At 36.0% G+C, this 17,086-nt stretch overlaps 1 protein-coding gene across 1 annotated transcript in view; it reads left to right on the top strand.

The window, feature by feature from the left end:
* LOC137394930 (lipoxygenase homology domain-containing protein 1-like) overlaps window positions 1–16,864 on the top strand; it is a 51,909-nt gene extending 35,045 nt beyond the window's left edge. The window contains 12 exon segments of the mRNA XM_068081707.1: window positions 310–519; window positions 2,405–2,573; window positions 2,697–2,902; window positions 3,100–3,289; window positions 3,620–3,867; window positions 4,387–4,519; window positions 4,639–4,869; window positions 5,403–5,576; window positions 7,854–8,087; window positions 8,660–8,851; window positions 10,483–10,674; window positions 16,043–16,864. Coding sequence (XP_067937808.1) covers window positions 310–519; window positions 2,405–2,573; window positions 2,697–2,902; window positions 3,100–3,289; window positions 3,620–3,867; window positions 4,387–4,519; window positions 4,639–4,869; window positions 5,403–5,576; window positions 7,854–8,087; window positions 8,660–8,851; window positions 10,483–10,674; window positions 16,043–16,224 — 2,361 coding nt within the window. The 3' untranslated portion in view covers window positions 16,225–16,864.
* Window positions 16,865–17,086: the final 222 nt, after the last annotated feature.

The following is a 17,086-nucleotide window of genomic DNA, read 5'->3' as shown; positions in this document are numbered from 1 at the left end:
CTAATAACATTTGAAAGACGCTATCGACAACCATAAACATTTTCAATAAGTCAATGTGTGTGTTTTTTTTAGTTTTAGTCATTTTATTTTTGTCAAAACATTTGCTAACTAGAATAGTGCACAAATTGCAAAACTTTATGTTGATAATAGCTATTATCAGACAACATAAATGGTGCAATACCGCTGTCAAGAAATTTATATCTTTTTTTACATTGGTGTTGCCAATATGCTAACCAAACTCAATTATTCCTATTATGTAATCTTTGTTATTACATTGTCATGTTTAAATCTGTTACTATCTGCTTATAGCAAGATGTATTTCAAATGGAGATCGTGGACCTTGGAAAGATATTCAAATGCAAGATACGACACGATAATGCACTTCTCAACCCTTCATGGTTTCTTGACAAGGTCGAGGTCATTGATGCACTTGACAAAGAGACTTACGTATTTCACTGTGAACGCTGGCTCGCTAAAAGCAAAGATGACGGAAAGATTGAACGATCGCTTTACGTTAAGGTCAGTCTCTGATTGAGCTTGTATCTAGCAGTAGAGCTTGTACAGACAATGATTGGGACGGGACGTCATCTTGCATCTTCTGTTAGGAACACCAGTAGATACTCTTGTCACTAAACTTATGGTATGTAAGAAGTAAAGATCGTACATGGAATTAATTGTTGGTGAACTGGATGTTCTGATCAAATAGTCCTTAGCGTATTGGTTCAGACAACCATAAAATGCAACTCTGTCATACTCAGAGTTCTCTGTTCTCTTCTAGTTTTTGATATACAAAATATAGGACAATTCTCAGTTTAATGGTGTTTAGCTAACTAACAACAATTCTTAATGGTAAATTTGGGGTACCGTTCAGTAAACTGTTATCCAAATTTACTAATTGAATGTGAACTGAGGAAGTCGCTCTAAAAGATGACGAGGTAATATAACAGGCAATCAACGATGAATGTGCAAAGCAAAGCGTCATTCATGATTATCTTTTGCTAGCTGTTTACGTTCTGACAACTTCACAATACATGTATGTCTTACCAGTGTGTCATGTATGTCTTACCAGTGTGTCATGTATGTCTTACCAGTGTGTCATGTATGTCTTACCAGTGTGTCATGTATATCTTACCAGTGTGTCATGTATATCTTACCAGTGTGTCATGTATATCTTACCAGTGTGTCATGTATATCTTACCAGCGTGTCATGTATATCTTACCAGCGTGTCATGTATATCTTACCAGCGTGTCATGTATATCTTACCAGTGTGTCATGTTGTGGAAACACACAGAATTGTCTATCTTGATGAGGAATACAAGAAACATTGAGATTTTGTTATTCGATAAACGAGTTAAAACCCCTCAGCCTCTGTTTCCCCAGTTTCCTCAGTTGCCTAGCGGGAAGAGTAACTAAAATGGCTTCGCTCATACAAGCCTTGTTTTAGTCTGATTTCTATGCTAATTTTATCATCTACTCGTTAGCAGAACTAAACTAAAAAAACAAGTGACTTCTTAACAGCGTCACTGTGCAGCAGGTTTCTTATCTTGATCATTTGCTGTTATTGCTTTGATAAGGTCTAGAAGGTCTAGAAGGTAGAATTCCTATGACTGCTATACTCAAGTTTAAACCATCTTATCATGCCTTGTCATTCTTCTATCTCAGATTGACCAGCCCTATCAATTTTTAATCGGTTTTCATTTTGTTGAAGCAGCAGACATGCAACTACATGCCTTCACTTAAAATCACAATATGTTATTATTTTTTATTACATTTAAAGCTGGACTTACGCAAAATTTTAGTTGATTTCATCAGAAACGGTTGGGATTTTTCTATCATTTGCGATCGTCTTTAATGTTTGAGGTGGTCTGACTGCCAGGATGTTTCAAGATTAAAATTGACAAAACATGATCACAGTTAAAACGTTCAGATCAAAAGAAAGTGCGATTATGACGTCTCGAGTTGCGTGAACTCGTTAGCTCAAGTTGAGAGAGATGCGTAACGTTGCCACTTGAACCCAATAGCCTACATCAACTATCGCTACGGTAATAACTAATGTCAATTTTAATCATGAAACATCCTGGCAGTCAGATCACCTCAAATATTAAACACAATCGTAAATGATAAAAAATACCAACACTTTCTGATAAAATCTACTAAAATTTTGTGCAAGTTCATCTTTAAATGCTTATTAACCACCATATTTGTTTTGTACCATTATTTGTACCATCGTTTTGTGCAGCTGCATGCTTCATTTCTGGTGAACTTGATCAAACTTTCATTTTATTATGAGTCGTCGTTTAAACTAATGGAACAGGATTGGCTCTAGGTGGAGCAGGTAGGGGTGGAAAATAAAACTTATGATTGGTCGCATTTGAGTCTTCTAACTGCCAACTGGTCTTTCAGGGCTACGATGGTGACACTTCTAGTGCTGGCACCCTGCGATCATTTTCTACAAGATACGGTGGCTCCTCCAATAGTTTAGATTCAGCTGGAAAGGAGTCCTTGGTTAGTGGGGCTAAACTTACTAAAAGACAGTCTCTGGCTCTGGATGGAGCCGTGGTGGAAGGGCCTAGTAAGTTTACGTTTTATAAAACTGAAACTATATATTGTAATTGTCATACCTTGAACTTCGTAGGAATCATGTATAAGGAATGCTGTGTGAGCAGGCAAGTGCAAGCAGACTGTTATGTTGTAGCAATCTCTTACACCGTTAAGCTAAGAACTGGAGATGGAGAGGACAATGGCACTGAGTCACACGCTTGGGTGAATATTCACGGAGGCAAGAAGAAGTCAACTGGAAAACTCTATTTAGATCTTATTGGAAAAACTCGTTTTGAGCCAAGATCTGTTGAAACGTTTTCTCTTGAGGCAGCAGATATCGGTGAAGTGAAAAAATTAGAGGTGTGTAGTAACAGAAATGGAGTAACATTTTTTAATATTTAGTTTCATTTTTATTTTTTATATTTAACTGTTATTATAAGAAATGGCATTACAAACCTGGCAGTGCTCAGACAAAATGTCTAGTGAGCTATGGTCAACCACATATTGCTGTCACCAGTACTGTGCCATTGTTTTCAACCGTTGTATCATGTCTGCAGATCGGACACGATGGTACAGCACCAGGAAGTGGCTGGTTTGTAAAAGAGGTTGAGTTAGATGTTCCAAAGAAAGGCAAGCATTATACATTTGCATGCAAACAGTGGCTGGCCAAAGACAAGTCTGATGGAAAAACTAGCCGGATGCTGCATGTGAGCGATGGGCAAAGCTCTATGACATCCTACAGGCCTAGTGAGTGGTTTCATTACCTAACAGCTCTGTCAATTCATCACTTCTATTGTACTCACTGTTGGGTTTTATCGTATCACTTACAAGCAGCGAATGCTGACATTGATTTTTGTACCCAACATAATATTGAATTTCTAAGCCTCTGGACCAAGCGGTGCTGAACGTTGAAACCACTGACTTATATTAGCGCACTATATTTAGGCAATGTAAAACAGTGTGGTGTATACTGGTGACAATTGGTGTATACTGATACATGATTGGCTTTCGTTGAAGCATAGTTCAACACTTTTTATGCATACCTTGCCTAAAAGGTTGGTTTACTTTGAATTTTAGTGGTGCCGTATGAAGTCACCTTTTATACTGGAGACGTGAATAAGGCTGGCACTGACGCTAATATAAAGCTAACGGTGTTTGGAGACTCGGGTGCTTCATGTGAGCAGATGGTGGAGAAGAAAGGAGAGCGGTTCGAGCGGGGCAAGGCTGACCTTATCAAGATGGAGCTTGATGACATCGCACCTCTTAAGAAGATCAGAGTTGAGCACGATGGCAGATCTAGTCGGCCAGATTGGTTTTTGGAGATGGTAAGGATGCTGCCTGAAATCTCATTATTTAAATCTAACATTTAATGGTTAGAATGTTTTAATGTATTTATATTTACAAATAATGTATTTATATTTACAAATAATGTATTTATATTTACAAAGAATGTATTTATATTTTATGAGTTTTATTATCTGTTGGTTAAAATGGGTTAAAATGTTCACTCTGTTTTTGACTTGGTAGATAGGACCTTTTAAAATTGTGTTTGTTTGTACTAGCAGTATGATGCGATTAAAAGCTCTATCTTTGCTAGTTCTGCGGACTGCATGCCCTATCTGTCTTTTTGTATGTAACTTAGTTTAAACTGACAGCATATAATAGATTCAGGCTTACTCTTTCAAAAGTTTAGTGATCAACGTGGAACTTCTAAGCTCTGTCTTTGAGACCTGCAATGTGTGTTTTCTCTGTCATTCGTCTGCAGGAATGGTAAAAGGAGATGGTAGTGACTTGGTAACCTCTCTATGTTGACATATGTTCTTTAATTGGCTCGCTTTACCCAGGTTACTATGATGAACATGGACACTGGAGATCTCTACACTTTCAAACACTCCGGCTGGCTCAGTACGACACTTGGGGATAACAAACTCAGCGTTGATATCGCTGCCTCTCTACGCAATAAAGTCATGCTTAAAAGTATGTAGCTGTCTTCAAACTTTGTTACCGCTCGTCGGCTACTGGAAGATAATATTTCAACTGAAACAATGAAATTAATAAGAGCTATTACCTGTCTAATTGCCTCTACTTATTTATAGCTACCTCATACAAGATCACAGTCAAGACTAGCGAAGAAAGGGGGGCAGGAACAGATGCCAACGTTTATGTTTGTCTCTTTGGAGAGAACGGAGACTCCGGCCCTCTCCATCTTAAGGACAGCGAAACCAACAAATCTGCATTTGAGACAGGCCAAGAGGATAAGTTTATGGTGTCTGACATTCTTTCTCTTGGCGAGCTCACCAAGTGCCGAGTTTGGCATGACAACAAAGGTTAGTGCAGGCTTAATGTGACAAGAAGGGTTATTGTAGGTTTAATATGACAAGAAGGGTTAGTGTAGGTTTAATATGACAAGAAGGGTTAGTGTAGGTTTAATATGACAAGAAGGGTTAGTGTAGGTTTAATATGACAAGAAGGGTTAGTGTAGGTTTAATATGACAAGAAGGGTTAGTGTAGGTTTAATATGAGAAAAAGGGTTAGTGTAGGTTTAATATGACAAGAAGGGTTAGTGTAGGTTTAATATGACAAGAAGGGTTAGTGTAGGTTTAATATGACAACAAGGGTTAGTTTAGGTTTAATATGACCGCAAGGGTTAGTGTAGGTTTAGTATAACATCATATGCTGATGATCTAGAAAAAAATATTAATAGGATATTTTTTAGCATAGATATTGGCCAGGCACCATCTGATGTGGGTTTTCTTTTGCTTCTGACACTCTATTGGATCACCTCAGACCATATTCTTTACACTGTCTACTCGCTGAATACTGGCGACAAGTGCTTAAAAGTTAACTCGCTTTTTCACAGGTTTTGGAGCCGCTTGGCATTGCGGCAGAATTGAAGTTCTTGATATGAAAAAAAACAAGTCTTACACATTCCCGTGCAACCGCTGGCTCAGCAAGTCGGATGATGATAAGCAGATAGTGAGAGAACTAACCTGTTCCACAGCTCCTACCACCCTGAAGAAGGGAGACAAAATGAGTGAGTAATCTGGCATTTTTTGTAACGGCTCTGAGGCCCTGAGCAGAGAGATGGTATTGTGGATATGTAATTAGAATCTTCAAACTCTGCCCAAAAATATCGGAAAATCTTATTGCAGAAAAAGTAATCTCTTTCTGGCAACCCTATCGCTATGCAAAAAGAGTTTCTTTTTTGCTACATGTGTGATTAACTATAAAACAGGCTTTTACTTAATCTGTTTTATAAAAGGAAACTCAGTTATTTTATAAAAAAGGCTTCAAATATGCTAAAATAATTCAGTGAAAAAGTATACATTCTTGATGAGTATAACGGATACTGTTGACCCTTATCACTTACTGGATAATATTATAAATTGAAAAATGTAGAACCATCCACATCACTGTTGCATCGATCTTAAAATCAAGGAGATTTCTTATATGTTTAATAGTCCTGTTGCAGCCAAGTTTAAGATGAAATATAAATATAACATCGATGACTACACTCGAATATAACATGGATGACTACACTCAAATATAACATGGATGACTACACTCAAATATAACATCGATGACTACACTCAAATATAACATGGATGACTACACTCAAATATAACATGGATGACTACACTCAAATATAACATGGATGACTACACTCAAATATAACATGGATGACTACACTCAAATATAACATGGATGACTACACTCAAATATAACATGGATGACTACACTCAAATATAACATCGATGACTACACTCAAATATAACATCGATGACTACACTCAAATATAACATGGATGACTACACTCAAATATAACATGGATGACTACACTCAAATATAACATCGATGAATACACTCAATGCATGGGCTTTCGATGAAAACTGAATTAGCTCAGTTTTTGATGCTTAAAGCACATCCTCTTAATTAAAGGTTGACTTGCAATAAAATTCACATTACAGTTATTTAGTATCAAAAGATTCACCATGTCTTACTCTGTTGTGTTGTAGGTGCCAAATATATGGAAATGTGATTACAAGCTCTTAAAGGCTCAAAAACGAAAAGCCGCCGTAGATTGGAATCTCTTTATTTCGATGACGTAGCCATGAAATTTGACTATTGTATTGTCACGTGATGTTCTCACGCGAATTGAAAGGCCAATAAAAAGCTCAATATAAAACTTATCGTAGCACTAGTTTATGACAAACACTTCGGGTTTTACCGAAGACCCCGTATCAAATATAGATGCTCGCTACTTTACAGTTTTGTTTCGGTTTGGTCTAATCGGCAAGTCGTAATCTGATCATGTGACCCAATACTTCGCAAATAATTTCTGCAGCATTTTTCGATTATCACAAGTGACCAACAGGCTCGTCATGATTATCAGACAATGATATGTACTCCTTCAAGCTAAGGCTAAATAATTAAACGAATTTGTACGGTAAGTTATAGGATATCACTGCTAAAAGTGACAGCATTACGATGACGATAAAATATACGCGTAAGAACAATAGACATGGTTTGATTGAATGCATGAAGTATATTTGTGAAAATATTTGGACGAATAAGGTTGCACGAAAGTGTAAACAGAAACCATCTCTCGCAACTACGTCATATTTGAGCCGTTTTGGAAAGAGAATCCAAACTACGGCGGTCTCGTGTGGCTGCGAATTCCTGTTCGTTTTTTAGCTTTTAAGAGCTTGTAATCACGTTTTTAAATATTTGGCACCTACAACACAACAGAGTAAGTCATGGTGAATCTTTTCATACCAAATAACTGTAATGTGAATTTTGTTGCAAGTCAACGTTTAAGATTATCCCAGTTCATACCTCATGTTTCTATATTTTCTCTGGTTGCAATTAAACTGTAACTCGTGTTAGCTAACAACCACATTATAGATAGAAGAGTTGTACCATTTTATCACTGGTACCACAGTTTTCTTAGCATAAACATCACGAGTAGTTTATAATTAATCCTATGATCTCAGACTATTAAAAGAAGTTTTCCATACCTAGGCTAACATGACTACTACTGACTAATAATTGTCTTCTCAGGCTTTATCAATGAAACCAAAAGAAATATGAAGCCCAATTCTATTAAACTTCGCTTGCTCGTGGTTATATAGCAAGAGAAATATTAAAAGCAGAGACAGAAACTGTGCTTATGGCATATATATTTTAATTTTGCTGATATTTACCAAGAAATAAGCAAGTGTGTAGACTGAGTGTTTGTAGTGAGTTGTCACAGACTAGTAATGGTCAGCACATAGTCTGAAGCTCACCAGCCTTTTACTTCTATTTACAGCATATGAGATCACGATTCTTACTTCGGATAAGAAGGATGGTGAGATGATGCACAATGCCTGGATCATACTAGAAGGCGACAAAAGAAAGTCAAAGGAATTTCTCATGAAAAACAGTCCAGTTAAGAAACATTTTAGAAAGGGTAATGTAGACGGTTTCTCCATGGATGGCAGGTACCTAGGAAAACTGAAGCGTGTCATATTAGGTGCAGTACAAAGAGAAGACAAACCTCATGGTGAGTCATAGTTAGGCAGCAATTTGAATGGTATGCCGCTGTCATATTCTTTTTTAGTTAATATCTGTAGGTTTTTGTAGCAACTTTGGATGTATTTTTTTGCAAAATACTTTACTTTGTATGCAAAAAACACAATTGATCCAGTCGAAGGTTTCACTTGGCCTAAATATATTTGTTTGCATTAGAACCCAAAAGCTTATTGTTGTACATAAATGACTTTTACAGCATTTTAAGGAGGAACTTTTGATAAAACGCAGCATATTGTTTTGCTAACCAGCTAGTTATATTAACTTTTATCAACTTCTCCTCCCAGTAAACTTGCCATCTACCTCTATTGTAGATTTTACTAGTTTAATAGTTTTTAGTGGATTTGACCTTTTCAACTGCTGTTAAATTGCATTGCTGCCAATTTTCAGATTGTTGAACACTCAGTAAACTTTCCCAAACAAACTAAGAGAGGCCATGCCAATTAGGTACAAATATGACAAATGAAGACAAGGAACTTTTATTATTAGTTATGTTCACCTGAGCATTAAGGAGATAACTCTTTAAAAGTGTGATTGTCAAACCAGGTGGTCGAGAGGGTGGACAGGCAAGGTGGCATTGCTACGAGGTACAAGTGAAGGAAGGTGGTGGAGGCAGCAAATATATATTTCCTTGCAAAAAATGGATAAAAGTCGCAGAGCAAATTGACATAGCAGAATCAGTCTCTCTCAAGTGTGATGAGGATAAGACAGAAGAGAGCAAAGTGGTGGCAGCAAGAAGTATGTGAAAGCCTTTTTATAAAAAAATATTGCTTTTTACATACCATACATCAGCTATGGCCAAATGGCGGATCAAGATTCAGATCTTTGTCGTTGTTTTGTGGATCTTTTAAGTAGGCTGTAAAAAATATTTTTTAAATTATTTTTTAAACTTTGATTTAAAAAATGTTTTTGTAAAATTTCTTTAGACTTTTTGTAAATCTATTGTTTTCAGCAATGAATTTTGTGAAAAGCAGTCATAGAACACAACTCATAAAAACTCATCCTCATGAACTTTAAGAGTTGCTGTAAGTAGCAGGAAACAGTGTTTTGATAGTACTGTGAAGTCAAAGCCCACTCACCATTTTCCTCACTGATATCAGATATATTTATTACAGCACAGTCATTCACTGATTTTTAATCAAATTATGTATATAAACAAAGTTTTTTAAAATGGTATTTGACGCTTTGTTGTAAGATGTACCCAAATAATTACATGTTTGTGTATGGTGAAAAGAAAAAGGCACATCTTTAGCTCGTTGTGGATCTTTAATTTGTTAGATTTGGCTGTAGCAGATCATGACCAAAATCATTTGGCCGTAGCAGATCATGACCAAAATCATTTGGCCACCCCTGCTATACTCATGTATGTTGAGTTTCTGGGAGGCGATTTTAAGGTAAAATCTTTGGGTTGACTTATACATGAGTAATGTCTAAGGACATGTTGCTGCCGAGTCAAATAGAATGCGAATATAACAAGTAAACTCTGTTGTAATACAAGCAATATACACAGTATGAAGCCTCAACAAACACTCATAATAATGGTGCTTCACCATATAAATGTTAAAGTTACTTCTCATAATTACGGTATTATTTGGATCAATATCAGGGAAAATACGGTATATATTACCAGTAAGCAAGCTTACGACGGCACGCTCAATCATAATATAGCAGCCGCCATTGTTGCACTGCACTGTCACGGGCCGGTTTTCAATTTAACAAGTAATGTATTTGGGAAGACGTTGTGTGAAGTTTTTCAAATGGATATCTAGAATAGAGACCTTGATTTAGAAATACCGCTCGCCACGCACCCGATTGCTTTCTTGTTTGTTAACTAGACATGAAGTAGCAAACATGTGATGGCAAATAGGCAATGCTTAACTCGCATTATAGTGTGCAGTCATTGCACAAATAATAGTGTAAGCGTGTCATCCTAAACGTCATTTAAAACATTTCGAAAAACTATTGTGTTGAATAAAAACATTTTTATTTTGAAAGTTATATTTTTCATTTCTGAATAGCAAAATTCGTTATAATTATTCCCAAATGTTTTAGAATTGTGGAGTCGACTTATAAATTAGTAATACTTGTAATAATGTAATGTAATAAATTTATGTCTTGAAATACCTATTGACATATACATGAGCATATACGGTAAGTAGCATACCCTTGTTTTGTATGTTAGTTCGAAAATATTTTGCTTGCTAAAATCAACATACTAAAATGAATAGTTTTTTTTTAGTGTTTTTTGCTATAAACTTTTACTAAACAAAATTTCATTACATAGATTATTAATCATATTTAATTCAATCGTTCTCAATATATTTGAAATATATAATACTACAACTAAAATCTCTATTCATGAATTTTAGGCTTGGCTCCTGTGAAGTACGAAGTGATTGTTATCACTGGTGATGTAAAAGGTGCTGGTACCAATGCTAATGTGTTCCTAACGTTATTCGGGTCTACCGGGGATTCAGGAAAACGAGCGCTCACTCAGAAGTTCAGAGATCTATTTGAAAGGAAACAGACAGACAGGTTTGAGATTGAAGCCCTTGATTTAGGTAAGCATCCTTATCATATGCCTTGGAGCCCTTTATATTGTCCATGACAACAAATGAAACATTTACAGCAGTATTTGCTATACCGGCAAATCCTTATCATATGCCTTGGAGCCCTTTATATTGTCCATGACAACAAATGAAACATTTACAGCAGCATTTGCTATACCGGCAAATTCTTATCATATGCCTTGGAGCCCTTTATATTGTCCATGACAACAAATGAAACACTTACAGCAGCATTTGCTATACCGGCAAATCCTTATCATATGCCTTGGAGCCCTTTATATTGTCCATGACAACAAATGAAACACTTACAGCAGCATTTGCTATACCGGCAAATTCTTATCATATGCCTTGGAGCCCTTTATATTGTCCATGACAACAAATGAAACATTTACAGCAGCAGTTGCTATACCGGCAAATCCTTATCATATGCCTTGGAGCCCTTTATATTGTCCATGACAACAAATGAAACATTTACAGCAGCATTTGCTATACCGGCAAATTCTTATCATATGCCTTGGAGCCCTTTATATTGTCCATGACAACAAATGAAACACTTACAGCAGCATTTGCTATACCGGCAAATCCTTATCATATGCCTTGGAGCCCTTTATATTGTCCATGACAACAAATGAAACATTTACAGCAGTATTTGCTATACCGGCAAATCCTTATCATATGCCTTGGAGCCCTTAATATTGTCCATGACAACAAATGAAACATTTACAGCAGTATTTGCTATACCGGCAAATTCTTACTAAAACTTTAAAAAACATTTTATCAAATATTTTACTCAACACCTAAAGTAATTTTTGACATTGTACATTCCAAATGTATGGAAGTATTGAAGTTTCATAGGTGAAAGTAAAAAGGCTAAAAGTGAAAACTAAAATCTCTAAAAAGATATTAAATATAAAAATCATATAAGTTAAGTTAGTTTAACCATCAGCTAGTGTAAGTTGGAGTAAGTTATGCTGTGTATCTCTTTCACCACCTCTACAACATATAAGGGTCACCTGAACCTATGCAGCAGCAAGCTCACGCTCCCATTCATGTGTCTCTAGTATAAAGTAACAATATAAATCTCTTTTTACCGATTGATTCTTTGTTAATATAGCTTTTACATCTTTTACATCTCTGTTATATAATGGATATCCTTCTTGTGAGTAATTATGGTCAGTGTGATGCAGTTGACTAGTTTTAGTCACTGTACAGCTTATCTTAGATTAATTAGCTAGAATTATATTGCTATACTAGCTGAATGCCCTGTGTTGCACAAGTAGTAAAAAAACAACAGCGTATAAACATTACCTGCTATATTACCTTTGCGCTACATTACCTGCAACTGTTTATAAGTTATTTTTGTTACCTGTGCAAGGTCAGGCATTCACCTATGCTTATTCCTTGCTTTTATTGCTCATTATATTATTGCTTATACTTATTCACATTATGCTTATTTTAACTGATGTAACATATATCTTCACAATTATTTGATTGTAATACTCAGTTGATTACGTTTTTTAGTTGCAATACGACGCCTCGGGAACTTGAGGTTCCGAGATCGGATTTTCTGCAAAACTGATTTTTCGTTACTAAAATCTCATCGCTATAACTGTACAAACGGATACTGAGATTTATATAAAGTGGACCCGGCCATATGACATTAGTTAGTTCCAGTGTTGGCATATTTATATACAGTAGACCCCACCATATGACATTAGTTAGTTCCGGTGTTGGCATATTTATATACAGTGGACCCCGCCATATGACATTAGTTAGTTCCGGTGTTGGCATATTTATATAGAGTGGACCCCGCCATATGACATTAGTTAGTTCCGGTGTTGGCATATTTATATAGAGTGGACCCCGCCATATGACATTAGTTCCGGTGTTGGCATATTTATATACAGTGGAACCCGCTATATGACATTAGTTAGTTCCGGTGTTGGCATATTTATATAGAGTGGACCCCGCCATATGACATTAGTTAGTTCCGGTGTTGGCATATTTATATAGAGTGGACCCCGCCATATGGCATTAGTTAGTTCCGGTGTTGGCATATTTGTATAGAGTGGACCCCGCCATATGACATTAGTTAGTTCCGGTGTTGGCATATTTATATAGAGTGGACCCCGCCATATGACATTAGTTAGTTCCGGTGTTGGCATCATAAGGCGAAAATATGGTATAGTGGGGAATAGAAACCTATAGTAATTATTTAATGCAAACACTCCCAGGTAAACAATATCAAAATTTTATATACGTGCTATACATGTTAAAAAATTAGTAGGGGTAACGGGGGCACAGCGGACATAGGGGCACAGTGAACACACCTCTTTTTCAGAGATACAATTAGTTGAGTGTTGTCACACCAGTTATAGTTCATAGGAAATGATGGCAGGGGTTTACTTTTATTATTTGGTAATAGATAGCTAAAAAAGGAAAAGCTCAGGTAAGCAAAATGTAATTTTTCATGGTAAAAGTAATATATGACATGCAAGCTAAAAATGAATATATACATTACACTGTCATAGGTATGTATCTCTTAATGTGAACAAAGATAGGCATAAATTTTCTCTTCTTCTTTCAATATTCAACATAAACAATGGATGGAAGCTGTGAAAATTTCAGCTCAATTTTTCTCATATGGTATGGTTGGAGCACAGTAAACAATTTGAAGTGGAGCACAGTGATCATGGTTCACTATACCCCGCTTTGTTCTCAATGCTCCTATACCAAAACAAGGGTAATAAAAAGGCAATTTTAAGCTAAAATACAAATAGGCTAACTTTGAATCGCTTTTCCCTCAGATCTCCAGCGCTATTTGTACCAATAACAATCTCCTCAACCCACTAAGTTTAGTTGCTCAAACTTACTTTCCCTCATATTTGAGACCGGTTTTAAAAGGCATTTGTTTATATATGTTATTTTTAAATAAAAGCATCAGTATTTATACTGCTATTGAAAAAAGAGAGAGAGATGGTGCATACATATAAGAAAATGGCTGACGGCCATGAGAAAAATTGAACCCCTGCTGCTGAAATTAGGACTGCCGTAAATATGGTGCTTGAGGAAGGCCTAGCAGCGCACAGGGTCGCTGAGAACCTGAAGATCTTGAGAATTATCTTGACTCGTTATGTAAATAAGGCAAAAGACAAAGGAATGAATAATGTTGAGTCCTTTTCCAAAAAGAAGCAAATAGAGCCGTTTTTACAGTTCATCAAGAACTTTTACTGAAAGAATATCTGCTCACAGCTTTAAGGCATCATCGAGGGCTGATAGAGAAACAACTAAGAAAGTTAGCACGGGCCTATGCTAAACAAAACCATTGTAGCTATCCTCCCAGATGGGATGAGAACGAATGTGCTGGGGAAGATTGAATAAACGGGTACTTGAAAATACACAGAGAGTGACATTTAGCTGAATACATAGATTTTTCTTGTCACACGCTTGCTTGTTATCCAGTAAAAATAAATAAAATTTCATATAGCTCACAAAGATAAATAATCACATTAAAATCATTGTGATTTGATAACATTATGACGGAATATAAGTGATGTCCAGCGTACCCCATGTCATGGACCACTGTACCCCAGCCATGGGACACAGTGGTCCAAAATTTTTATCCTATGTAATACGCATTATTTTTTACAAGGATTGGCATTGAGCCAGAAGGCTTTCAGATATGTTAGAGAACATATTTCTTTTGCTTTCCTATCAATTTAAACTTAGTTGATCGACTATGAGCAGGGAAATCTTGAGTAAGGTCAAAAACGGCCCACTGTGCTCCCGTTACCCCTATTAAAATAGTATATTAACCTTAGTAACTATAGTTACCTACAGTAATTTTTGTGTAGCCTATTGAGTGGTTATGATCTGCAATGAAATGTAACATTACAATGTACTACTATGTACAGTTGGTACCGTATAGAGCTGTTAACTTCGAGACAGATGTATAATGTAAACTTTGAATTTAACTTAAACGAATTTAATTTACTAAACACATCCTTAAAGTTAAGTTTTAGTATGCATTTTACTAAACTCGTATTATTAAAAATTTCGATAGCCCCTTAATCTTTGTTAACTGTTTCCGGTTTTATTTTCACCATAATTTATAATGAATAATGCTGAACTGAGAGAGCGAGCATCGCATCTCTTTCAAGCATTGTGGGAGGGATTTTGGCAAATAGCATATTGGCATCTTTGTTATTCTAACGTATTCAGCACATTGACCACCAAATTTGAATTTTGATAGACATTTTTGTCGATATCGTATGGCGAAAAAAATGTCGTATGGAGGGGACGAAAAAACATCGTAAGGCGAAAAACTGTAAAACAGAGATGCCATCATCTGGAGGGGGGGGGGGGCACTGTATATAGATTAGGATCTTTGCAAATTTTACTTTTTCCATAAAAATAATTCTTCTGAGGTTTATCAGTTCAATAGAAAGCTTCTCTTAAGAGGAATGTGCGATCAGGCGATAGCAAGCATAGGCAGATGTACTGTGTGGTCAGGCAGAGACATAGCAAGCAAAAGCAGCTGTACTGTGCAGTCAGGCAGAGACATAGCAAGCATAGGCAGCTGTACTGTGCGGTCAGACAATAGCAAGCATAGGCAGCTGTACTGTGCGGTCAGGCAACAGCAAGCATAGGCAGCTGTGCTGTGGCAAACTCAGACAATTACTTGATTGTTTGAATGTAACTCTGAGCTGATAGACCAGTATGCTAACAGTATAATTTATAGCGTAATAATCTTGCTTGTCAAATTTGAATAATCTTTGTTTTATATGTCCAATGTAGCACGCAATGGACCTTGCTTTTTTTAGTGCTTTCATACATGTTGCTATGGAAAGCATCTAAAATATAAGATATATATCTTATAATTATATATAAGATATTAATATATATTTATTTATATAAAAATATTTGGTAGATATGTATTCATGTATATATATATATATATATATATATATATAAAGACTACACACGATATATATATATAAAATTGTTTCTTCTCCCCGGTTAACTCATATGGGTGATAATTTCTGCTCTAACTCGGTCTCCTACCTGAGACCTGGGAGTTTGAGCACTCGCCTCAAGATGTTAGCTGTTCTCAATAGCACACTTTTCTACAACTCACTTGTGTTGATTGTTGCCAGTATTGTTGCCGGTATGCTTGGCAAGCCACATTCGATGTGCAGATGCGCAAGTACCTAATGCCACAATGGCTACTGGAATTACCGGTATACTTGCACATGCTGGTGAAAAGTTGTTTCACCTACATTCGCATCTTAAAATGATTTTTTTTATTGTGCAAGTCCAGTTTTAGCTCAGTTATGTCAATTTCTGGATGAACATTTTACAGGAGAGTTGATAAGGTGCAAGGTTGAGCATGACAACGCAGGCTGGAGACCTGGCTGGTACTTAGAAAGAATAGAAGTTACCAACTTGTCTAGTAACAAGAAATATATATTTCCATGTGACCAGTGGTTGGACGACAGTAAAGGTGATCGTCAGCTATGGAAGGAGTTGCTTCCTCGTGATTAAGAGAATGAGTCTTACCTAGCCACAACGTTATTTATTAATTTAAATTTAAACTAGTTTCAAGTGTAGTAAAACTTGAAAACAAGATATATTTTTACAATTTTATTTAGTGTAAGACAAATTTCATAATAACTCGTGTCAAACTTCAAGAAACATTTTTTTTAATTTATTTTATTAGATATTTGTACTTGACAGTTTTACATTAAACTAGCCATCCATGTACAGTCATTTGATTCGTATGATTGCCTTAATAGCATCCGTCCCACAAAGTTCTTATTTACTGGTTTATTGCTAACAGTTAATATTTCTGTTGCTAGTATGCATAGTTCTTCAATATAACATGCTCAGTGGTATGCTTATGATAACTGATAGTTGTTCTTAGGACGTTTTTTGTCCACTATATGAGCTTATTGTTGCAAGGCCTTTGCACGCTTTAGCTACAAACATTTTTAGTTAACACTTACACCCACATTGTTAACACTTACACCCACATTGTTATTACATTTTGCTTGACAATGGTTTACTCATGTTACAGTGCCTTCTTATCTTTTGCTACTTTTTGCTATCACATTTGGTGGAAACAAAAGTTTATCTAAATGCTATTCATTACTGCTCTAGTTGGTATGGTAGCTGTTTTATCTATTATAAGCATATTGTGATATTTTAACTATAAATTGCTTTGTCAGTACATCTATGCCTCCATCTATTGATGTGCAGAGCATCACAATGATCTTCAAGATATGTACTTTGAGTGCTTAAACATTGTTAGTGTCCTACAAGTCCAATTGTTTTGTTTTCTAAAAACATTATGCATACACTACTAAGTTGTTTTGGTAAGATAATTAAGCAAACAAGACAACAAATT

Source organism: Watersipora subatra, chromosome 4 (genome assembly GCF_963576615.1).
Source record: "Watersipora subatra chromosome 4, tzWatSuba1.1, whole genome shotgun sequence".
In the NCBI taxonomy this organism is placed as follows: domain Eukaryota; kingdom Metazoa; phylum Bryozoa; class Gymnolaemata; order Cheilostomatida; family Watersiporidae; genus Watersipora; species Watersipora subatra.
Note: the sequence above shows the minus strand (reverse complement) of the source record. Positions and strands in the feature narration are given on the sequence as shown.